Here is a 20,074-nt window from a genome sequence, read left to right as displayed (position 1 = left end):
TAGCAGGTAAGCGCTTGTGATATATCTCATAGGGTGATTTGAACCCTAGAGCACTGTGTGGGGTTATATTATATAGATAGGTAGCAGCCAATAAGGCTTCTCCCCACATATCTTCTTTTAATCCTGATTGGATTAATAAACATCTGACCTTGTTCATAAGTGTCAGGTTTATGCGCTCAATTAGGCCATTTGGCTCTTTTGTATAGATAGGCGTAGTTCGGTGTATAATACCGTATCTTCCTAATAATATATGGAAGTTATCATTCACGTATTCAGTACCGTTATCGGTAAATATCTCTTTGATCTTCTTATTAAGCTGGTTTTCAACCAATTGCTTATATAAGGTAAATTTCTTAATAGCTTCGTCTTTTGATCGAAGTAGAGATATATGTAGATATCTTGATGTTTTATCAAGAAACGTGATGTAGTAGCGATAGCCATTATAGGTCTTAGGGCTAATAGGCCCTCCAATATCGCTATGTATTCTTTCGCCTATGCCGTATTCGGCAGCAGAAGTAGAAGATTTATTGATCTTCCTGTCATATTTTGACTGTATGCATATTTCGCATATATCTTGCATATAATCTCTTATCTCAGTATCAGATAGAGATATATCGGCCTGGCTTAGTAGCCTTTGTAGTGGTATTAGGCCTATATGGCCTAATCTATCATGCCAAAGTTTTAAACTAGTAATATTGCTAGTACTTTGGATAGATTGATCTTGATCGATTTTTTGATCAGAATCTACCTTATGTGGCTTTGTATGCATCACATATAGGGTAGTTCGATATAGATTATCTTGCTTATGCCCAATCAGCATAATATTTCGATATTGATCGAAAATAGTGGCCTTTTCTCTATTAAATAGAGATACTGAATTTTTCAGTGCATGTGTGCTTAATATATTGATTCCCAATTGTGGGACATAGAGCACATTAGTCAATTTATAGACTAGATTGGTATTTGTCTGGAAGATATGAGCAAGTATAAGCGTATAGGAAGAATGATGGTATAGCAAACCTATAGATAGAGCTATATAGTATAGCTGGATCGTATAGAGAGGTTGATGGATTGAATAGTAGTAGGTAGGCTGTTAAGAATAAATTCAGGACTTGGATAAAGAACTATCTGCTAAGGACTTTAGGTCCTATTTATATTTGATAGATCCCCTAGTTTCGGTGGCAACTAGCAATATAGTGGTGATTTCATTATGATGATCTTGTTTTCCATAAGATTCTATGATATCATATATAGATTATCATAGAATTCCTTACGGCTCTATCTATATCCGATACTCCCCCGTAATCTATATATGACCAATATATAGATTAGTGGTAGATAGATAGATAGATAGATAGCTTTATTCGGCTATCTTAGTTGATTCATCAATATCCACTAGATTAGCTAGGTTGACTAGCTTTTCGAATGCCACTCTATCAACGTTTTTAGTTAATAGATCAGCTAATTGGCTCTTGGTATTGATATAGGTCAATTTGACCTTTTCTTCTTGAATAGCCTCTCTTATATAGTGATATTGGATATCTATATGTTTTGATCTTTTATGGAACTCAGGATTCTGACCTAGTTTGATAGCAGATTCATTGTCAACTAAGATAGTAGAGATATCTGGTAGATATCCTAGATCTAGTTGATCGTTCATATAGTTAAATATATTAGCTAGATAGATAGCTTCCGAGACAGCTTCTTTCATAGCCATATATTCAGCTTCGCAGCTGCTAACAGCTACTGATTTCTGCAATTGTGAGTTCCATGAGATAGGGTTATTTAGCCCTAGATCGCTAGATAGGCTAAATAGGTATCCAGTAGTAGATCGTCTACTATCTAGATCACCTGCCCAATCAGCATCAGAGTATCCTTTAAGATAGAGGTTATTACCTTGACAGCTATATAGAAGGCCTAGGTTAGGCCTATATAGTAGATATCTCCATATTTTTAGCAGTGCATTAATATGCTCATAGCCAGGATTAGCCATATAGCGTGCACAATAGTTAACAGGAAAAGCTATATCTAGCCTAGTCTTTAGGCTAGTATATAGAAGTGATCCAATTTCTTGTTGGTATAGATTTATAATCTTATCATCAGATTGATCAGGATTCTTATGCAATCTAATACCTGGTTCTCCTGGTATTTTGATTGGTTTATAATCATATATATTGAATTTCTTTAATAGCTTATATATATAGTCTTTTTGATCTATATATATCTTTTTAGTAGGGTAATCTATATATATATTATTGCCTAGAAAGGTAGATATATCACCTAGTTCTTCTAGCTTAATATATATATTGAATTGCTTAGCTATTTCTTTAATATAGTTCTTATCTTGATGAATAACTAGTATATCATCAACATGAACTATTAATATAGCTTTAGATTGCTTATTGATATATACTCCTTCATCATAAGGTAGTATATAGAATCCTAGTCCTTTAGCTATTTTCCTAAAGAACTGATTCCATAGCCTAGGCGATTGCTTTAGGCCATATAATGCCTTCTTTAGATGGCAACACTTATTAGAGTATATAGGGCTATTATATAGACCCTTAGGTAATATAGTATAGATATCGGTATCGATATCAGCGTGTACGAATGCGTTTTTAACATCGTACTGCATTATAGACCATCCTTTATTAACGGCTATAATTAGAATCATATGCCAGGTCTCTGTTCTAGCAGTAGTTGAGAAGGTCTCTAGGAAATCAACTCCTAGCTTTTGATAGAATCCTTGTATAACCCATCTAGCTTTATATCTGATAGATTGATTCTTATCAGTAATATAGTTTGATTTAATAGTATCAGGATTCTTAATAGGTTTCTTTTTGAATACCCACCTACCTTTTATAGGTATGATATTAGGTGGTATATCGATAATTTCATAGGTATCCTGGGCTAGTAGCTCATTATTTTCATCTAAGCAGGCCTGGTACCAGAGATCTCTATCGGTAGAACTCATAGCTTCTTCGAAGCTATTAGGTTCTGGTAGAACTGATGCAGATAGGATATAATCTATCTGCTTATTATATAGCTTCTTTAGTTGATTAGCTATAGTAGTCTGATCAAGACTATATATATAGGTTTTATCTATATTATATAGATAGTCCTTTGATGATTTCATAGCTAGATTTCTAGCTAGATCTTTAGATAGATCTTTAGATAGATAGTTTCTATCTTTTTGTACCGGTATTTGAATCTCGATCTTATGATTTGGGCATGCCTCGATTTGAGATTGAGATTTTATAGATTGATCAATTTCAATAGATTTAGATCCTGAATCATCTAGATAGGTAGATGATTTAGATCTAGTTAGATACGTATCTAAGAATCTTCCTTCTAGGATAACTGCATCTCTAGTCCATATGGTCTTTTGTAGCTTTATATCAAATAGCTTATAGTGAAGATAGTCACTATATCCTACTAATATAGCCAGATTCTTACGCGGAGCTAGTTTAGCTAGGCGTTTATTAGTGTGATAATAGGCTATAGATCCCCATATTTTAATATGGTAGATAGTAGGTGGTTTTCCTTTATAGATTTCATAGGGGGTTTTGAAATCTAGAGATCTATGAGGTGTGCGATTATATATATAGACAGCGGCTAATAACGCTTCGCCCCATAGATTTTGCTTAGCCTTTGAAGATATCAATAGGCTTCTTAGCTTATTAAGCAGTGTTAGGTTGATTCGCTCTATTAGGCCATTAGGCTCTTTAGTATATATAGGAGTATTTCTATGGATAATACCATATTTCCTTATATATAGAGCGAAATCGCTGTTAACATACTCTTTACCATTATCAGTAAAGATCTCTTTGATAGTAGTATCAATTTGATTTTCAGATAGATTCTTATATGCTTTAAACGCATTAAGCGCTTGATCTTTAGATTTTATCAGCTTGACTGATAGATATCTAGATTTCTTATCTAGAAAGGTGATATAGTACTGATAGCCATCATAGGTTTTAGGGCTAATTGGCCCGCCAAGATCGCTATGAATCCTTTCGCCGATTCGATATTCAGTAGTATCGAGAGATCGTTTATTGATAGACCTATTATATTTTGATAGTAGGCATATCTCGCAGATATCTTCTATATATCTAGATATATCTTCTTTAGAGATATCTAGACCTATCTGCTTTAGAATCTTCTGTAGAGGATTAAATCCTATATGAGCTAGTCGCTCATGCCATAATTTAATAGTAGCTAGTTTACTAGCTTCTTGATCCGATTTTATGGCTAAGATAGCTTGATGTCTCTCTAGTCCTTTAGGGCAGAGAATATCTAATTTAATCTTATATAGACCTTCCTGCTTAGTAGCAGTGAATATAGTAGTCCTACTAGATATAGTAGGTAGATTAGGCCTATTAAATAGGTTAGGCCTATCTAATAGATTAGGCCTATAGATATCTTGATTACTAGAGATATCTCTAGTATAGATATAGGCCTTATCCTTATAGAAGGTAGATACCATATCTTTTAGACGATTAGTACTAAGGATATTGATACCTAATTCGGGCATATATAGGACGTTACGAAGTATATAGATATAGCCAGTATCAGATCTGACTATAGCGATACCTTCGTATCTGATTTGTATAGATTGGGCTTTACCCCATATAACAGTTTTGTTTGTAGGCCAATAGCTATAAAAGTATTCCAATTTGGTTATAGCAGAAATTGTAGCAGCAGTATCAACTATAAATTCAATATCAGATAAGATAGATCTTTCATGAATCAATTTATAGATCTCCTTTATATCAATCTGATTTTGTTGGTTACTGATATCAAATATACTATATATTTGATCAGTATATTGATCTGCTTTATAGGCCAGCTGGGTAGTATTTACCTCAGGCGATTTCATATCAATATCAATATCATCAAAATCGAGAGGGCTTTTAGTAGGGCAATCTTGATTATCTAGTATAAGATAGTCATCAGTGAATTGGCTATCTAGGCTAGATTGGCCGGTTTGCTGAGATTGATTAGATTGGTCACTAGATTGGCTAGATTGGCCAGATTGATCAGATTGGCAGATAGTAGCTATAATAGCCTTCTGCTTCTGTTGAGCATCAAGAGAGTATTCTGATTTTGGATACTTCTTATTAAGATTTGGCTTAGCCTGTGAGGTAATATTCGATCTTTTAGGCTGCCAATTTAATGGTCTTTTCTCAGGATATAGATACCAGCAGTTAACGGTATCGTGTGTAGTGGTTAGGCAGTGCCCACAGAAGTGCCCATCAAAAGGTCTTTTCTTATAGGCCTTCCTAATACCACTAGGTTGGCTATTAGATAGCCAGCGCCTAGATATCTGCCTAGTAGGTTGATGCCTAGTAGGTTGGTAACTAGGTCTTCTATTTTGATGAAGATTTATATAGATATCTTCATAGTTTTCTTGATGTCCTCTAGCCTCATCAATCAGACTAGCAAAGAGTGTATCAATAGTATAGCTCTTAGGGTCTCTTCGAAGTGATTGAGTAATAGATTGGATGAAAGATCTATAGCCTTCATCTAGACTATTAAGGACCCAAGCTATAACTACCTGTTGTGGTAGGGGGATACCCTTTGAAGATAGATCCTCTACTAGGAATTTAACCTTGTTTAGGTAATCTTCGATAGTAGAGAAATCTGACGAGGTAGTATTGAATAGTTCCTTAAGAGTAAGGAACTCTGTTGTGAATCCCTTAGGATTATATAGCCTTTCGAGTGTGTTCCAAGCTTTATAGGCTATATCTTCATCCTTGATATATAGTAGTGGACCTTTCGAACTATATAGCCTAATATTGGCTACTGCTTGGCGATTACTATCGTCCTTAGCAGGTTTAGAAGATAAGATAGCATCTAATATACCATCTTTGGTAAATAGTGCTTTGATCTTCAATGCCCACTCTATATAGTTCTTAGTTCCCTGAAGGGGTTCTATATATATCCTTCCAATAGAAGAGCTCATGGCTGATTGGTAGATATATATAGATATAAGAACGTTGAAGTATATAGGATAACTGACAGATATCTCTCAGGTATAGAGATATATGATTCGGATAGACGGATATATAATCCGGGTATACGGATATAACTTCGGTGATAGGTCGGATATAATTCGGTAATGTTGTCTTCCTAATTAGGAAGGTAGATCAGGGTGTTTTTAGATTGCCCAAGGTATATCTTATATAATAAATATAAGTATATAACACTCGGGCTCATAACCTATGAGCAAGTATAAGCGTATAGGAAGAATGATGGTATAGCAAACCTATAGATAGAGCTATATAGTATAGCTGGATCGTATAGAGAGGTTGATGGATTGAATAGTAGTAGGTAGGCTGTTAAGAATAAATTCAGGACTTGGATAAAGAACTATCTGCTAAGGACTTTAGGTCCTATTTATATTTGATAGATCCCCTAGTTTCGGTGGCAACTAGCAATATAGTGGTGATTTCATTATGATGATCTTGTTTTCCATAAGATTCTATGATATCATATATAGATTATCATAGAATTCCTTACGGCTCTATCTATATCCGATAGAAGATAATATCTCCAGCAAGATCGATAGATAATCTTTGTGCATTTCCCCACATGACAGTTTTATTAGTTTTATATACACTATCAAACAAATCCAATTTAGATACTGCACATATAGTGGCAGCTGTATCAATAATGAAAATCACTTTTGTAGTAGAAAGATCTGAATTTATCAGATTATATGCACTTTCTATAGTGATATCAGAATTGGTTTCTTGGTTTGTTTTGATAGGTAGATAAATTACCTGATCGGTTTCATGCGAGAACTCATCGCAGAGTGAGAGACTTCTTGGTGTATTCACCATAGATTCATTACTCAGATTTGAGTAGTCTCTTATCAGGTTTTGATCATCAAAGATTGGTAGGCCATGCCTGATTGGCTGTGCCTCTGTCATGGGTATATCAGATTCTATCTGATAATCTGATCGATAGTCAATTGGACTAATCGGTGTATAACAGATATCACCGTCAAGATCAATTGGATCATTAGCCAATAGGCTAGTAGGCAGTAGGTTGCTAGCCGAGGTTTCTTGATGTTCAGCTTCTGCGGGGTAATCTGTCACATGACTAGTGACGTGGATTTCTTCCTCGTCAGATTGCTCATTGAGCATTGCTGTGATCATCTTCTTTTGTTGATTAAATCTTTGATTATTTTGATTGGATCTAGGCCAATTTGCCCTAGGTATCCAATTAGCTGGTCTGCCAGAAGGATGCAGATACCAGCAATCTGCTACTGTATGGCTTCGCATATTACAATGCGTACAGTATTTGCCAGAATTTGACAATTTTTTCCATGGTTTTTTGCTAATTCGACGATTTTGATTAGCCTGACGATTTTTTGAATAGTGCTTTACCTGATGATTAGGCTTGCGATGAGCCTGATATTTGTTCTGTCGATTAGGCTGATGGCTATCAGCTATGAAGATTTGTTCGCTTGATTGAATATGACCACGCGATTCGTCAATCAGATTGGCGAATAACGATTCAATCGTATAAGAATCAGAGTCTCTGCGAAGAGATTGAATAATATTTTGAATAATCGGTGCGTATGATTGGTCAAGATTGTTGAGAACCCATGCGAATACGATTTGCTTTGGGAAATCGATTCCTAGGCTTGCCAGTTCGATTAGCAGGCGTCTTATCTCAGTGAGATAATCATGCATGCTATCGAAATCGCCTAATTGACTATTGAATAGGCTTTTCAACACAAGGAATTCGGTAGTAAAGCCTTTAGGTCGATATTGGGTAGCCAAGGTAACCCATGCTTGGTAGGCCGATGTGGTATCTCCTAACCAAAAGAGTGGGCCATCTTTGCATGATAGCTTGATTGATGATAGAGCGTCTCGATTCATCTGATCAATAGTTTTGAATTTATCAGATGGAATAACTAGCTCATTTTGGCCTATCTCAGCAGGGCTAGTAGATCTTGTAGGTCTACCAGATCTTCTTCCTGACCAAATCGCAGTATTTCTGCAATCAGGTGATCGTTGATCAGGTGGTAGAGCAATTGCTTTTTCATAAGACCAGTGTTGATTAGGAATCTGGCCTTGCTGAATAGCAGGAAGCTTTGTGTAATCATGTAGAATCGCATCGATCAGTCTCTCTTGATCAAGAATTGCCTTGATTCGGATAGACCAGGCAACATAATTTCCTTCTCCTTTGAGAGGATCGATATTGTGTTTGTTGATCATTTTGAGTTCAAAAAACTTGATTGAATATTTGAAAAATGATTGTTTTTGTCAAGAAAGTTGAGATTTCTTAGTTTTCGTATAGAGAAGTAGACGCGACCGGTAAAAATCGAGTATAAATTTTTGAAAATAAGAAGTCGGAGGAGCTTTTTGTTTCTCTTTAAGAGAGAGAAGTTTCTCTTAAAAGTAAAGGATTCTTCGTTGAAGATAGAAGATTGAAGAAGTGGTATAAGCCGAATTGAAGTAGGATCAATTCGGGCTCATAACCTGTGAGCAAGCGATGCTGCGCAGGTTGGGTAAAGAGGAAGATAAATTAAAGATGATTAAATAAGATCGATTGATCTTTCTTCCTCTTGATTGAATAGGAAGGATAAGTTCAATTCGGCTTAGAATCATAAAGATGAGAGAAAAGTAAAGTAGGACTGAAGCTTGGTTGATTGTATTGAATCTTGCTTGTATGTCTTGAACATGATTTTTGTAGAGAAAACAGGGCTTATTTATAATCAATCTTTATCAAACCTCTTTTGCATGTGATCGTTCTAGATCCTAGATCTAGATGCATGATGATCTCATGCAGACAGATAGTGATCTCATGCAGTAGCTGTTTGATCGGTGGTTGCTTGATTGTACGATGTCATTGATCGTAGTGATGATGTAGATCGTATACAATAGTATACGTCTTCTACGATATCATTGACCGTAGTGATGATGGTATAGCGATGTCATTGACCGTAGTGATGATGGTATAGCATAAAGCTTATAGAGATTCAGCCATCTTGTATAGGCCTTATGAATCTGGCTTGATATGCTGCATGGCGGTCTGGCTTGATAACATCCTGCCCTATATCTCACAATACCTCGTATTATAAATTCTGCCTGTTTTCCTATCTAAATTAAACAAGTTTGACATCTCTTTTAACTTATGAGTAGATTTATTTAGTATACCTGATTATACTCTTCTTTTAGTCTAATAAGCCGACCTCTATTTCTCTTATAATAGTCTTTCTTTACCTGCTTATGACATATATACTCTTTTATGTGTAATCGGATTTTATGACCACTATTTAAAATCCATCATAACCTATCTACTACTACCGCCTACCGCTATTAATACTAAATTTATAGTTAAGATAGTATATCGGACCCTCTTGCGTATGGTTAATACGGCGGTTAACGCTTCTACGCCCTAGGCGATACCGTTAACCTTCTCGAATCCCCTATTTAACTAGGAGTATAGAGAAGCCGTTAAACAATATAGGAAGCTTCGCAGGCTATTCAGCCGTACCCAAGATCCTCTATACTAGCAGCTCTACTTATTAGAGCGCAACTAAAAAGCCTGTATTATTAAGAAGAGGTTATCTAAGGGCTACTACTAACGTATATAATAATCGATTAAGAAAGGCTCTCGGGGTATATAGTAGTTAGCTAAGTAGGCCCGTAATAGGCAGGGGTCCTATAAGCGTAGGATTATACTATCTCTTAAGATAACTAATAGGACCCTAGTAGAGAGTATTAATAAGAAGACCTAGGCCTTTCGCTAGGCCTTCTTTCCTATACCTCCGCTAGCTAATCTCTCTAATATTACTAAATATAATTACCTAGCTAATTAGATCTCCTTTTAACTAGTTACCCTTTATAAAGTAGAAGATACTGTTCTCTCCGCTAGCGCTAGTAAATCACCTAGCGATAATACCTTGCCTAATAGCCTCTAGTATAAGCTTATTAAGCTTCTAGTAGTCCTCGAGACCCTTACTACTCTCTTTAACATATATATTCGTATTAGCTATAATCCGTCTTACTTCTAATAATCTCTTACTATAGTCTTACGTAAGGTAGGTAGTAACCGGGACTACTAGATAGCTAAGTCCTACTACCCTATAGCGCTTATTAATATGCTAGCTAAATTTCTTAAAGTAGTAGTTACTAAGAGGATTTCCTATATAGTAGAGACGGAAGATCTTCTTCTAATAGGCTATCTTAGTAGCCGAAAGGGGATCTTAACTAACTACGCTATTTAAATCCTACTAGATCGTATTAAAACTATATAGAGTAATAGAAAACTAGTAGTTTCTCTACTACTACTAGATATCTCTAGTATATACGATAATATATCTTATAAACGACTACTATACGACTGAATAAAACGCCGGCTTAGCTACTTAGTACCTTAGGTAAGAGTCTTCCTAACCGGTAGGTTAATAAGGATTCGTATACCTAAGAGCCTTTCCTAACGTATACCTACGCCTACTAGTATCCCCTAGGGCTTACTACTATTACTAATCCTCTACCTACTCTATAACGCGGAGCTAATTGAAAAGTACGCCGACTAATCTAACTAACTAGAAAAGCTAGAGGTCTTTGCTAATAGCTAGGTAGACGATACCGCCCTTATAGCTACCGGCTAGTCTAAACAAGCTAATATCTAATAGTTAGAAGTAGCCTACTAGAAGGCTAACTAGTAGGTAGAAACCTATACGTCTGTTTTCGATAGGAAAAAATACTCACTAGTATATTTTATTAATCCTCTTACGAATCTCTTAAAGGCCTATATACCTCTTCGCCTACTAGAAATAACTATCTAACCTTCCTTATCGGCTAAATATCTTAGTTTCTAGCTAGATAAGGATCTTTCCTTTAACGACTACTACTAGAAGCTCTTATAGAAGGGGTCTATTAGTTTAAACGCTATTAGATCCCTAGGTGCTTCTATATAGAGTAGTTCCGTAACTACTATACGTAGGATCTACTAAGTAGTTATTATCCTATAGATACTATATAGTATATTAGTATAGTTTATACCTAATAATAATACTAAGAGGCGCCGCGTAGCTATCTCTCGACCTTTTAAGAGTATTTAATATAAAGTAGCCTACCTAATTAGTAGTATATTTAAAACCACTATAGCAGCCGCTCTATATATAGAGCTCTATCTTATACCTATATAAATTCTAATAGAAAGGATAGTTAGCGAGACGGTAATTCGCTTACGAACAGGACTACTCTTCGCTATCCTACTAATAGTTATTAATAAGCGTACTAGGGCGTAGCGTTAGCTTAGTAGATTTTCACTAATAGAGGCTATCGCTTAGAGGGCCGGTAGATACCTTATAGCTCTCCTAGGGGTTCCTAGCCGGGAGTTTCACTAGGAGAGCCGTATTATATATATTTGACCCCCCTAGCGTGTATCTCTAAAGGTAGTAATCTAGGAGAGAGAGACTACGACTAGCGAGTATAACAAAATTATCGCGAGATACCTATAGCCCCTAGTGATTTATACCGATGGTAGTAGATACTAAGATCGTATAGGAGCTAGTATAGTAGTCGGCTCTAACAGAGTATAGAAGCTTTAGGGGTAGATAGATACTAAGGAAATTTCTACTATATACTCGGTAGAGATTCGCGTAATCGAAATATCTCTTATGCTAGTTAGGAATCGTATACTAGAAGGATACTAGGAAGAGAGGTTAGCCTCTAGGTTAGTGATTTTCTCTAATAGTTAACTAGTACTACGAGCCCTCTACTACCTACGTATACCCTCTAGCTAGGTCTACCTTTAGGGGACTAGCAACCTAGCTAGTTAGCTCGAAGGTTAAGGGATTAATATAGAGTTTAGATAGATCCCTATATATAAAGGGATCCCTAGTAATAAGGCTACTAATAAAGTAGCTAAAAGGGCTACTCTACGTACTACGAGAGAGGTAGACGATATCTTTATTATCCTTATAGTAGCCGTTAAACGCTATATACGCTAGTAAGCTAAGCTTACCTAGGAGTAATCCTAGTAGAAATAAACTACTAGCCCTTATACTATTACGCGACTAACTAAACGTCTTATTAAATAGCTAATTAAGAAGGTCCTAGAGTACTAGGAGGGACTACGAAAGGTAACTATATTAGTTCTTATCTAGCTACGTATAGGCCGGATTGCCCTATAAGGGTATCTAGCTAAGATTAACTATATAGAGACTAACTAGTATATATACGATTAAGAGCGTTAGACTATCTTATATATCTTATTAGCCTGCCCCTAGCTAGTTAACCTACGCGATTATATATACTAATATCTAGCTAGTATAGGCGTTTCGATAGCTATTAGAACAGATAAACTACTTAGCAGGAAGGAAGCAAGGCCTTTTATAGCTAAACTTATACTAAATATAGGGCTTCTAGGCTAATTCCTCGATATAGACCCGATAGCTATAGGCGTAGAAGAACTATAAGAACTAGCTATACTAGAAGAACTAGGAGGACTAGGAGACGCTTAGGAATCTCTTAGTTCCCCTTTAGATTAAGATAAATAATCTCTTATCTAGAGATAGTAGGAGTAGGATCCCGATAACGCTTAATACTAGAGGGCGGGTACTAGGTCTACCCGTCCTCCTTAACTTCTATTATACGTATAATAGCGGCTATAGCCGACGTAGTGTTTTTGTATAGTGTATAACGCCTCGGAGTATTCTATCGATACGAGATTAGGCCGACCGAGAACGTAGTAACGGGGGAGTAGTATTACGCGGTAGAGGCACCCTAGTAATACGGGATCTCGGTGAATCGTAGATACCGACTATAGGAGGAAGAAATAAGGGTGCTCGGAGATAGGGACGTTCGGAAGCAGGAAGGCAGGGGATTCGGTAGAGATTGAAGGATTTGACGGTTAGGGTTAACTATCTACGAGGGCTATGTAGCTTGTGGCGACCGCTAGGGGTTAGCGGCGTTAAGAGATTGAGGGGACTGGGAGACTGCGGGGATTATAGCGATTCCCCTTCCTTTCGTTTAGTCTGTTTCCTTTGTTAGTGTTTAGCTTGTTTAGCTTTGTTTGTTTGCTGCGTTTGCACTACTTCCCTTCTTGTACGCATAGGCGGTGGCCTAGGCGGCCTAGTTCTGCAGCCCGTGCTATAGCTACGGCTGTAGCTATGGCCCGTGCTATAGCTAGGCTGATTGGCTAGTAGCGAGCCTGGCTGTTAGCCAGGCCTAACGCAGAACTAGGCCCTAGGCACTGCTACCTCTCGCCGGCGGCTTGGCTAGCAGGTTCTACCACTGCTTTCTCTCTGTGTCCGCTGCTAGAAAAGCAAGATAACAAACCCCCGTATAGCACCTGTATGTAAAGGAAGCTAAATCAGGCCAATGAATTTTGATTGATTGATTGATTGATAATTAAATAGGAAGGATAAGTTTAATTCGGCTTAGAATCATAAAGATGAGAGAAAAGTAAAGTAGGACTAAAGCTTGGTTGATTGTATTAAATCTTGCTTATATATCTTCAACATAATTATTATCTTGGTAGAGAAAGCAGGGTATATTTATAATCAACTTGTCTCTTGTATGTGATCGTTCTAGATGATGTATGATGATCTTATGCAGACAGATCTAGATATATAGTGATCTTATGTAGTAGCTGTTTGATCGGTGGTTGCTTGATTATACGATGTTATTGACTATAGTGATGATGTAGATCGTGTTATTGACCGTAGTGATGATGTAGATCGTATACTGTTATATACGTCTTACTTGATGTCATTGACTGTAGTGATGATGGTATAGCATAAAGCTTATAGAGATTTAGCTATCTTGTATAGGCCTTATAAATCTAGCTTGATATTGTGAGCAAGCGATGCTGCGCAGGTTGGTAAAGAGGAAGATAAATTAAAGATGATTAAATAAGATCGATTGATCTTTCTTCCTCTTGATTGAATAGGAAGGATAAAATCAATTCGGCTTAGAATCATAAAGATAAGATGAGAGAAGAGTGAGGTAGGACTGAAGCTTGGTTGATTGTATTGAATCTTGCTTGTATGTTTTTAACATGATTATTATCTTGGTAGAGAAAGCAGGGCATATTTATAATCAACTTGTCTCTTGCATGTGATCGTTCTAGATGATGCATGATGATCTCATGCAGATAGATCTAGATGCATAGTGATCTCATGCAGTAGCTGATTGATCGGTGGTTACTTGATTGTACGATGTCATTGACTGTAGTGATGATGTAGATCGTGTCATTGACCGTAGTGATGATGTAGATCGTATACTATGATACGTCTGTTCATGCCTGATTATCCGATTGGATAATGATGATATAATAGCATAAAGCTTATTGAGATTCAGCCATCTTGTATAGGCCTTATGAATCTGGCTTGATATGCTGTATGACGGTTTAGGCATCTTGCCCTATATCTCACAGATATACTGTATGACGGTTTAGGTATCTTGCCCTATATCTCACACCGAATATCTCACAGTAGTAGATTATCTAATCTCCTACCTATATAGAACGAAAGACCTAGCAATCTATTTTAGTAGTAGCTAATTAGATAACTAGAAATATGCCCTGTTTTCTCTACCAAGATATCAATCATACAGATCAGCAAGATTCAATATAATCAACCAAGCTTCAGTCCTACCTCACTTTTCTCTTACCTTTATAATCCCAAGCCGAATTGAACTTATCCTTCCTATTCAATCAAGAGGAAGAAAGATCAATCGATCTTATTTAATCATCTTTAATTTATCTTCCTCTTTACCAACCTGCGCAGCATCGCTTGCTCACAATATTGAATCGTCTTGTTGCTTATGAATATTAATGTGTGTATATGTATAAGATCTTGGTAGAGAAAGTAGGGCATATTTATAATCAATGTTTTATGCAAACTTATCAAACTTATTTCTTGCATATGATCAATCCAAATGCATCTAGATACATAGTGATCTCATGCAGATAGATCTAGATGTATGATGATTTCATACAGTAACTGTTTGATTTGCATTTGCTTGATTGTACGATGTAATTCAATCGTAATGATGATGTAGATCGCATGACTATGATGCATCTATTCATGCCTGATTATCCGATTGGATAATGATGATATAATAGCATAAAGCTTATAGAGATTCAGAACATCGTTCTTGTCTTGGTATAGGCCTTATGAATCTGGCTTGATATGCTGGCCTGATGGCTTAGGCATCTTGCCCTCTGTATGACACTCATGAATCTAGCTTGATATACTGCCTGACGGCTTAGGCATCTTGCCTGATATCTAACACATTAAGATTAGTGCGCACGAACGATTTCTACCACGGTTTTATGCACCATACCCAATTCCAACAGGAAATAAGGTAGAATTTATAATATAAGGTATATAGTAAATATTATATAAAGACATCAAGAATATCTAAGGTTATTTTAGAGTGTTAAGTATTCTCTAGCCTAGATAGGCAATATTGACGAGATCGTTGAAGATTAAATTAATAGATCAGAGAGAGGGGTAAACAAGATGGTGTTTTCGCGGTTGAACCGGGAAGATTACTTAGTAAGCAGGCAGGATTCAAAATGGCAATCTAGGCCCACGGCCCATATATACCGAAAGTACTCTATAATAAAAAAGGTGATTATAGTTAAGTTACCCTCTCCGCACTTACTCATAGTGACTAGCAGGCACCGCGTAATACTACCGTTCTTCTTAGTGATTATTGCCTACTACTATCTATTTGAAATTAGGTGCTAACGCTGATTATGAGTCTATTTTCTCCGAATGAAAGGATACAAGGAAGATGAATACAGGGAGATGCCAGACCTCGAGGATAGATTGAGCTTTTAGGAGCATGACTTGATATAGTGTACCATCTATAGTACTTGGATGGAGTCGCGGGTGCAATAAAACGTGGCCTTTCTGGCCAAATCGGGTTAGGCGGCGTTGTGACTGATAACGATAAGAAGCCCCTATGCATCATCATCGTTTTCATGACTCCGTCTCTAATTCTTCCATTCCCATCTTGGACCTCCTCGATCTCGAGCTGAAGTTACCACCACGACAATGGTAAGTCTTGCATTGCCACTGGCTCTGATAAACTGACTCATCCGATTCCCCAGGCTCAAACTCCTCAACAACGCCGCGCAAACGAAAGGTTTGCTAAGAACGAGGCCGCCAAGCGCGGCAAAGGGCCATCCGTGTCGAAGCCTAAACAACAGAACAAGTCGCCTGTCTCAACCAGCTGGGTTGGTATGTACCGACATGTAGCTCATACTTGCAAGCTAGATCACCAATCTAACCCAATTGTTCAGTAATTTTGGCCTTTGTTGTGTGCGGAGGCCTCCTTCTGGAGCTGCTCAGGATCGTCCCTGAGATCTGGAATACCGTGGCCTCGATGCTCTCCCGAATCACAGGGTAGAAGGAACCGTCTGCCTACAACCTACACCACCCTCCATTCGAAGATACCCTAGGAACGATTCAACCTTGATCTTGTGTCTACACCCGACACTCAACACTCCATTGCGACCGGGCATGGCTGCTGCTTCGGTGCTGCTAGGAAGAGCCTCTCCCAACCCTCACCCCCTTCAATGTACTATATCCCTTCCCACCTACGATCCGATATCGCATTGACAAATCGCAATACAAGAGATCGTAACTTTGTTTACTGCTTTCAAATATGCTACTTTTATGGCAGAAATTGTAGATTGCTATGATCTGCCCTGTAGACAAATTGTAAATCACATTCCGATTTCCGACCAATTTGTTCAAGATGAGCCACAAGATGCAAACGGGGGTGCTAAGCATGAGCTTCCGACGGTCCCCTCGCAGGTTCTCCTATGTCTGTTTCTGTTTGCAGCCCTTTCTTTGCTTTGGCTGACTTCTCTTTCCTTTCCTTCCGTTTCTTCTTCAACTCTGCTGGTTGGGAGGAGCCGTCATCAATGTTAACCTCTGGGGTTGACGAGGATGTGACCTTCTTTCTGCTTTTCTTCTTCTTGACGAGAGTTCCTTCGGTCGGAATCCCTTCCAATTGAATGCGTTCCGAGGCCCGCTGCATGCGCAAACGCATCTGCTCCACATTTCGCATTGCCTTCTTCATCTCAACGTCGCCGTCATCCTCCGCCAAGATGGCTTCAGGCCCGTCGTTGCTTGCTAGTGAAAGATGCCCCAGGCCACTCGAATCCACCTGTAGTAGTGAGCGCTTCGCGCTGGATGAACCACCGGCCGAGCCAACCAGTGAATTGCTGGATGGGGCTTCCTCAGTTCCGAAAGTCTCGTCAGCTGCGACTTCCATTTTTCTATGTCGTCCCTGGCGAACTCTAGAAACATCCCGATCCATACGATTTGGTAGACTGGAATCTAATTTCAAGTCAACAATGGGAATGGAATCAATGTCTAGCGGGTCAGCGCCCGAATTGTTGGCAAATGGAGGCGTTGATGTGCCCGAACGACTGTCCAGGGAGGCAATATAGAACGGATCGTCTTTGTAGCGTTCTCTGCGCTCAGTTTTTCGCCTCTCCGTTGCACCGGGGGACTCTGTCAGGCCTTGAATGACATTCTGGTATGAACTGTCGGGATGAATCTCGATAGACGTAATACCAAGACTTGTTTTAGTAGGTGGAATAGCGAGGTCAGGGACATAGTAGAAATCTTGCAAACCGCCGCGCTGACTTGCGTCAAACTGAGAGTTGTCCAATCGTTGAAACAGAGTCTGTAGATCATCATTGAAAGCTTCCTCCAGATGCAAAGTTGGAGGCAAGACCACCTTCTTTTGGGCACTGAATGCGACTGGATTAAGTTCCAGACCCATGAAGAGACTGGGAAGGACGGAGGCGAGAAGGACAGGCATTTCCTGGACATCAGGACGCAGTGCTTCGGTACTCAACCGGAGAATCTCCAGAAACTCGATAACCCGCTCCTGTACGTCCAAGTCGGGATGAGCTGACAATGCTTCGAGAAACTCCACGACTCTTGCCAAAAGGAGAGATGTCTCAGTCTTCCACAGATCGCTCGATACCGCATCGCAATTCACTCGTACAAAGACCTTTGGGATGGCCTGCAAGAATAACTGAAGTGTTCTCGCGGGCAGGGTGACGTTGGAGAGGTCGATCAAGGATTGAAGAGTCCGACTAGGCGAGGAAAGATCGTTTGCATATTCACCCACAATCCAGGATATGGGGCCTAGAACGTCATTACCGACAATCGACCCAGCCGGGAAGAAAGTTGATCGATTGTCGATTAGTAGAAGCGACTCGGCGGCTCTCGTCGCCTCTACCCGTACCCCTCTCACACGAACGGCAATGTTGCGTATTTCAGATCCAATCCGGAAAGCAGTGCTCACTTTCGAGGGCGCGGCAGCCTCCTGGTTTGGAGAGGCCGAGTTCCAAGAATCATCCACCTCTGATGGTGGTAGGAGACGAATGAGTTGAACCAGAATATTGACGTACCACTCAAAATCCACAACCTCCGAATAATTGTTTTGGGAGCAAATATCTAAGATGCGATGAACGACTTCACTTCGGTAGTCGTTTGGCAAGGTGACCGCAGTGTTGATACTGACGTCTGAAGTCTTCGACCCTTCCGGATCATCAAATTCCGGGTGGACGGATGGGACTGCCTCCAGCTCATGTCCATTACCTTGGGAGGAAAGCGTAGCCAGTCGAAGCTGATCTAGTAGGCGCTCTACCACCGCTTGCAGGTTTTCACTCGTTACCATCCCAACGGCGAGCTCCAGTGCCTGTAGCCGAATAGAAATGTCTGGGTCATCCAAGCAGTCCATAATCACATCCTGCTGCATAGACACCAACGTAGGGTGTGTGGCAACAATACGGTTCAATGCTAGAAGAGCGACATATTTCACTTTTGTTTTATATCATCAGCGGCAATACGAACCACAATCCGCCACGAGGGGGTTTCTTACAATTAGGATCAGAGTCGATGACGATCATCCCTCTGAGCTTCCCAACGCAAAGAGTTGCAACGTCATCTCTTTCTTGAAGATTTTCCTCGCCATCTAGGATCCCACCTTGAATTATCCCGTTGATACACTCGTAGAGCAGGGACATTGCCGATGTGGTTTGAATAATGTTGACCAACGGGCGCAGCAGCTTGCGGGTCAACCGTGGCTCTATAGGTGTCAAAGTCGCGAACTAAGCCGGTTAGCGTTTCAAGCCTAGTAGAAAAGGAATGAAGACTCACTAGCTTGATGATTTTAATAGCCATCCAATTATTGCCGCTGTCGACGAGCAGCTCGAAGAACCTCGGTGCAAGTGGAAGGAAATCATGAGGTCGTCGCCAACCTAATTCACAAACAACATTAATAGCAGCCGTTGTCACACTGCTATCTTCTTGGTCATCCATCAACCGATCTTGGATCTTGGGCCATCCTAGCTTCAGGGCTTCAGGGTATACCAGCGCAAAGCGGTAGAGGCACACGATCGATTTCTTCCGGACGACCGGACTTGAATGTGAAAGTCGAGAGAGAATATCAGGCAGTAATGACATGGCCAGTGATGGAGTGATAATATGTGGTAAGGAGGCCAGCGGTAGTGATAAAGCGGGGATGTTGGGAGACACGATATCCTGATTAGATTGATCAGTCCTTGCACAACAGAGAGCGGGGTAAGGGGTAATCTTGCGAAGCTTGAGTCTCCAGCAGCTGGTTCAACGGACCTTCTTCAACATATTTGTTGCCAACATCAGCACTTCCGTATCGGGGCGGAAGCTCTGTACCGCCCCTAAATATCCCACTCGTTTTTGAAGGTATTTCGAGGAGGACATTACTTCCAGGACGTGGAAGGAGGCCCATGACATATCGTAGCCGAACATTTCCAGGTAAATCAGCTTTAGGAGTGCAGTTGCCTTTTTGTCTATCGAGATTCAGCATGCGAAGCTGACCGGGGGAATTCAGTACCGAGTGCCTACCCATGTCCTGGGATTTGATCTCCGCTTTACACTCGCGAAGGCAGCTTTGGACATATTCATCCTCTCCATCTTTGTGGTTTCGGAGGCCTTTGATCAGGTCATAGAGGGATTTTTCGAACCTGAGCCATCAAGATTGATCGGTCAGTCCAGTGGCCACACCTATCTTGCCGGTCTGAA

At 39.4% G+C, this 20,074-nt stretch overlaps 2 protein-coding genes across 2 annotated transcripts; one reads left to right on the top strand and one right to left on the bottom strand.

Moving 5' to 3' along the window:
- Nucleotides 1-16,039: 16,039 nt before the first annotated feature.
- N7458_004053 (RAMP4 family protein) lies at nt 16,040-16,394 on the top strand (the record flags this gene model as incomplete). The annotated part of the gene is made up of 3 exons (XM_056907435.1): nt 16,040-16,042; nt 16,096-16,225; nt 16,288-16,394. The coding sequence occupies 3 exons, from the start codon at nt 16,040-16,042 to the stop codon at nt 16,392-16,394; spliced, it is 240 nt and encodes a 79-aa protein (XP_056768162.1).
- Nucleotides 16,395-16,772: 378 nt separating this feature from the next.
- N7458_004052 (putative AP-3 complex subunit delta) lies at nt 16,773-20,015 on the bottom strand (the record flags this gene model as incomplete). The annotated part of the gene is made up of 5 exons (XM_056907434.1): nt 16,773-18,832; nt 18,894-19,122; nt 19,172-19,555; nt 19,646-19,842; nt 19,898-20,015. Coding segments are annotated over 5 exons (2,988 nt in total), but the record flags the coding sequence as incomplete, so codon positions are not given.
- Between the last annotated feature and the right edge of the window lie 59 nt (nt 20,016-20,074).

Source organism: Penicillium daleae (assembly GCF_028827525.1).
Source record: "Penicillium daleae strain IBT 16125 chromosome Unknown utg000004l_segment0_segment0, whole genome shotgun sequence".
NCBI classification, from domain to species: domain Eukaryota; kingdom Fungi; phylum Ascomycota; class Eurotiomycetes; order Eurotiales; family Aspergillaceae; genus Penicillium; species Penicillium daleae.
Note: the sequence above shows the minus strand (reverse complement) of the source record. Positions and strands in the feature narration are given on the sequence as shown.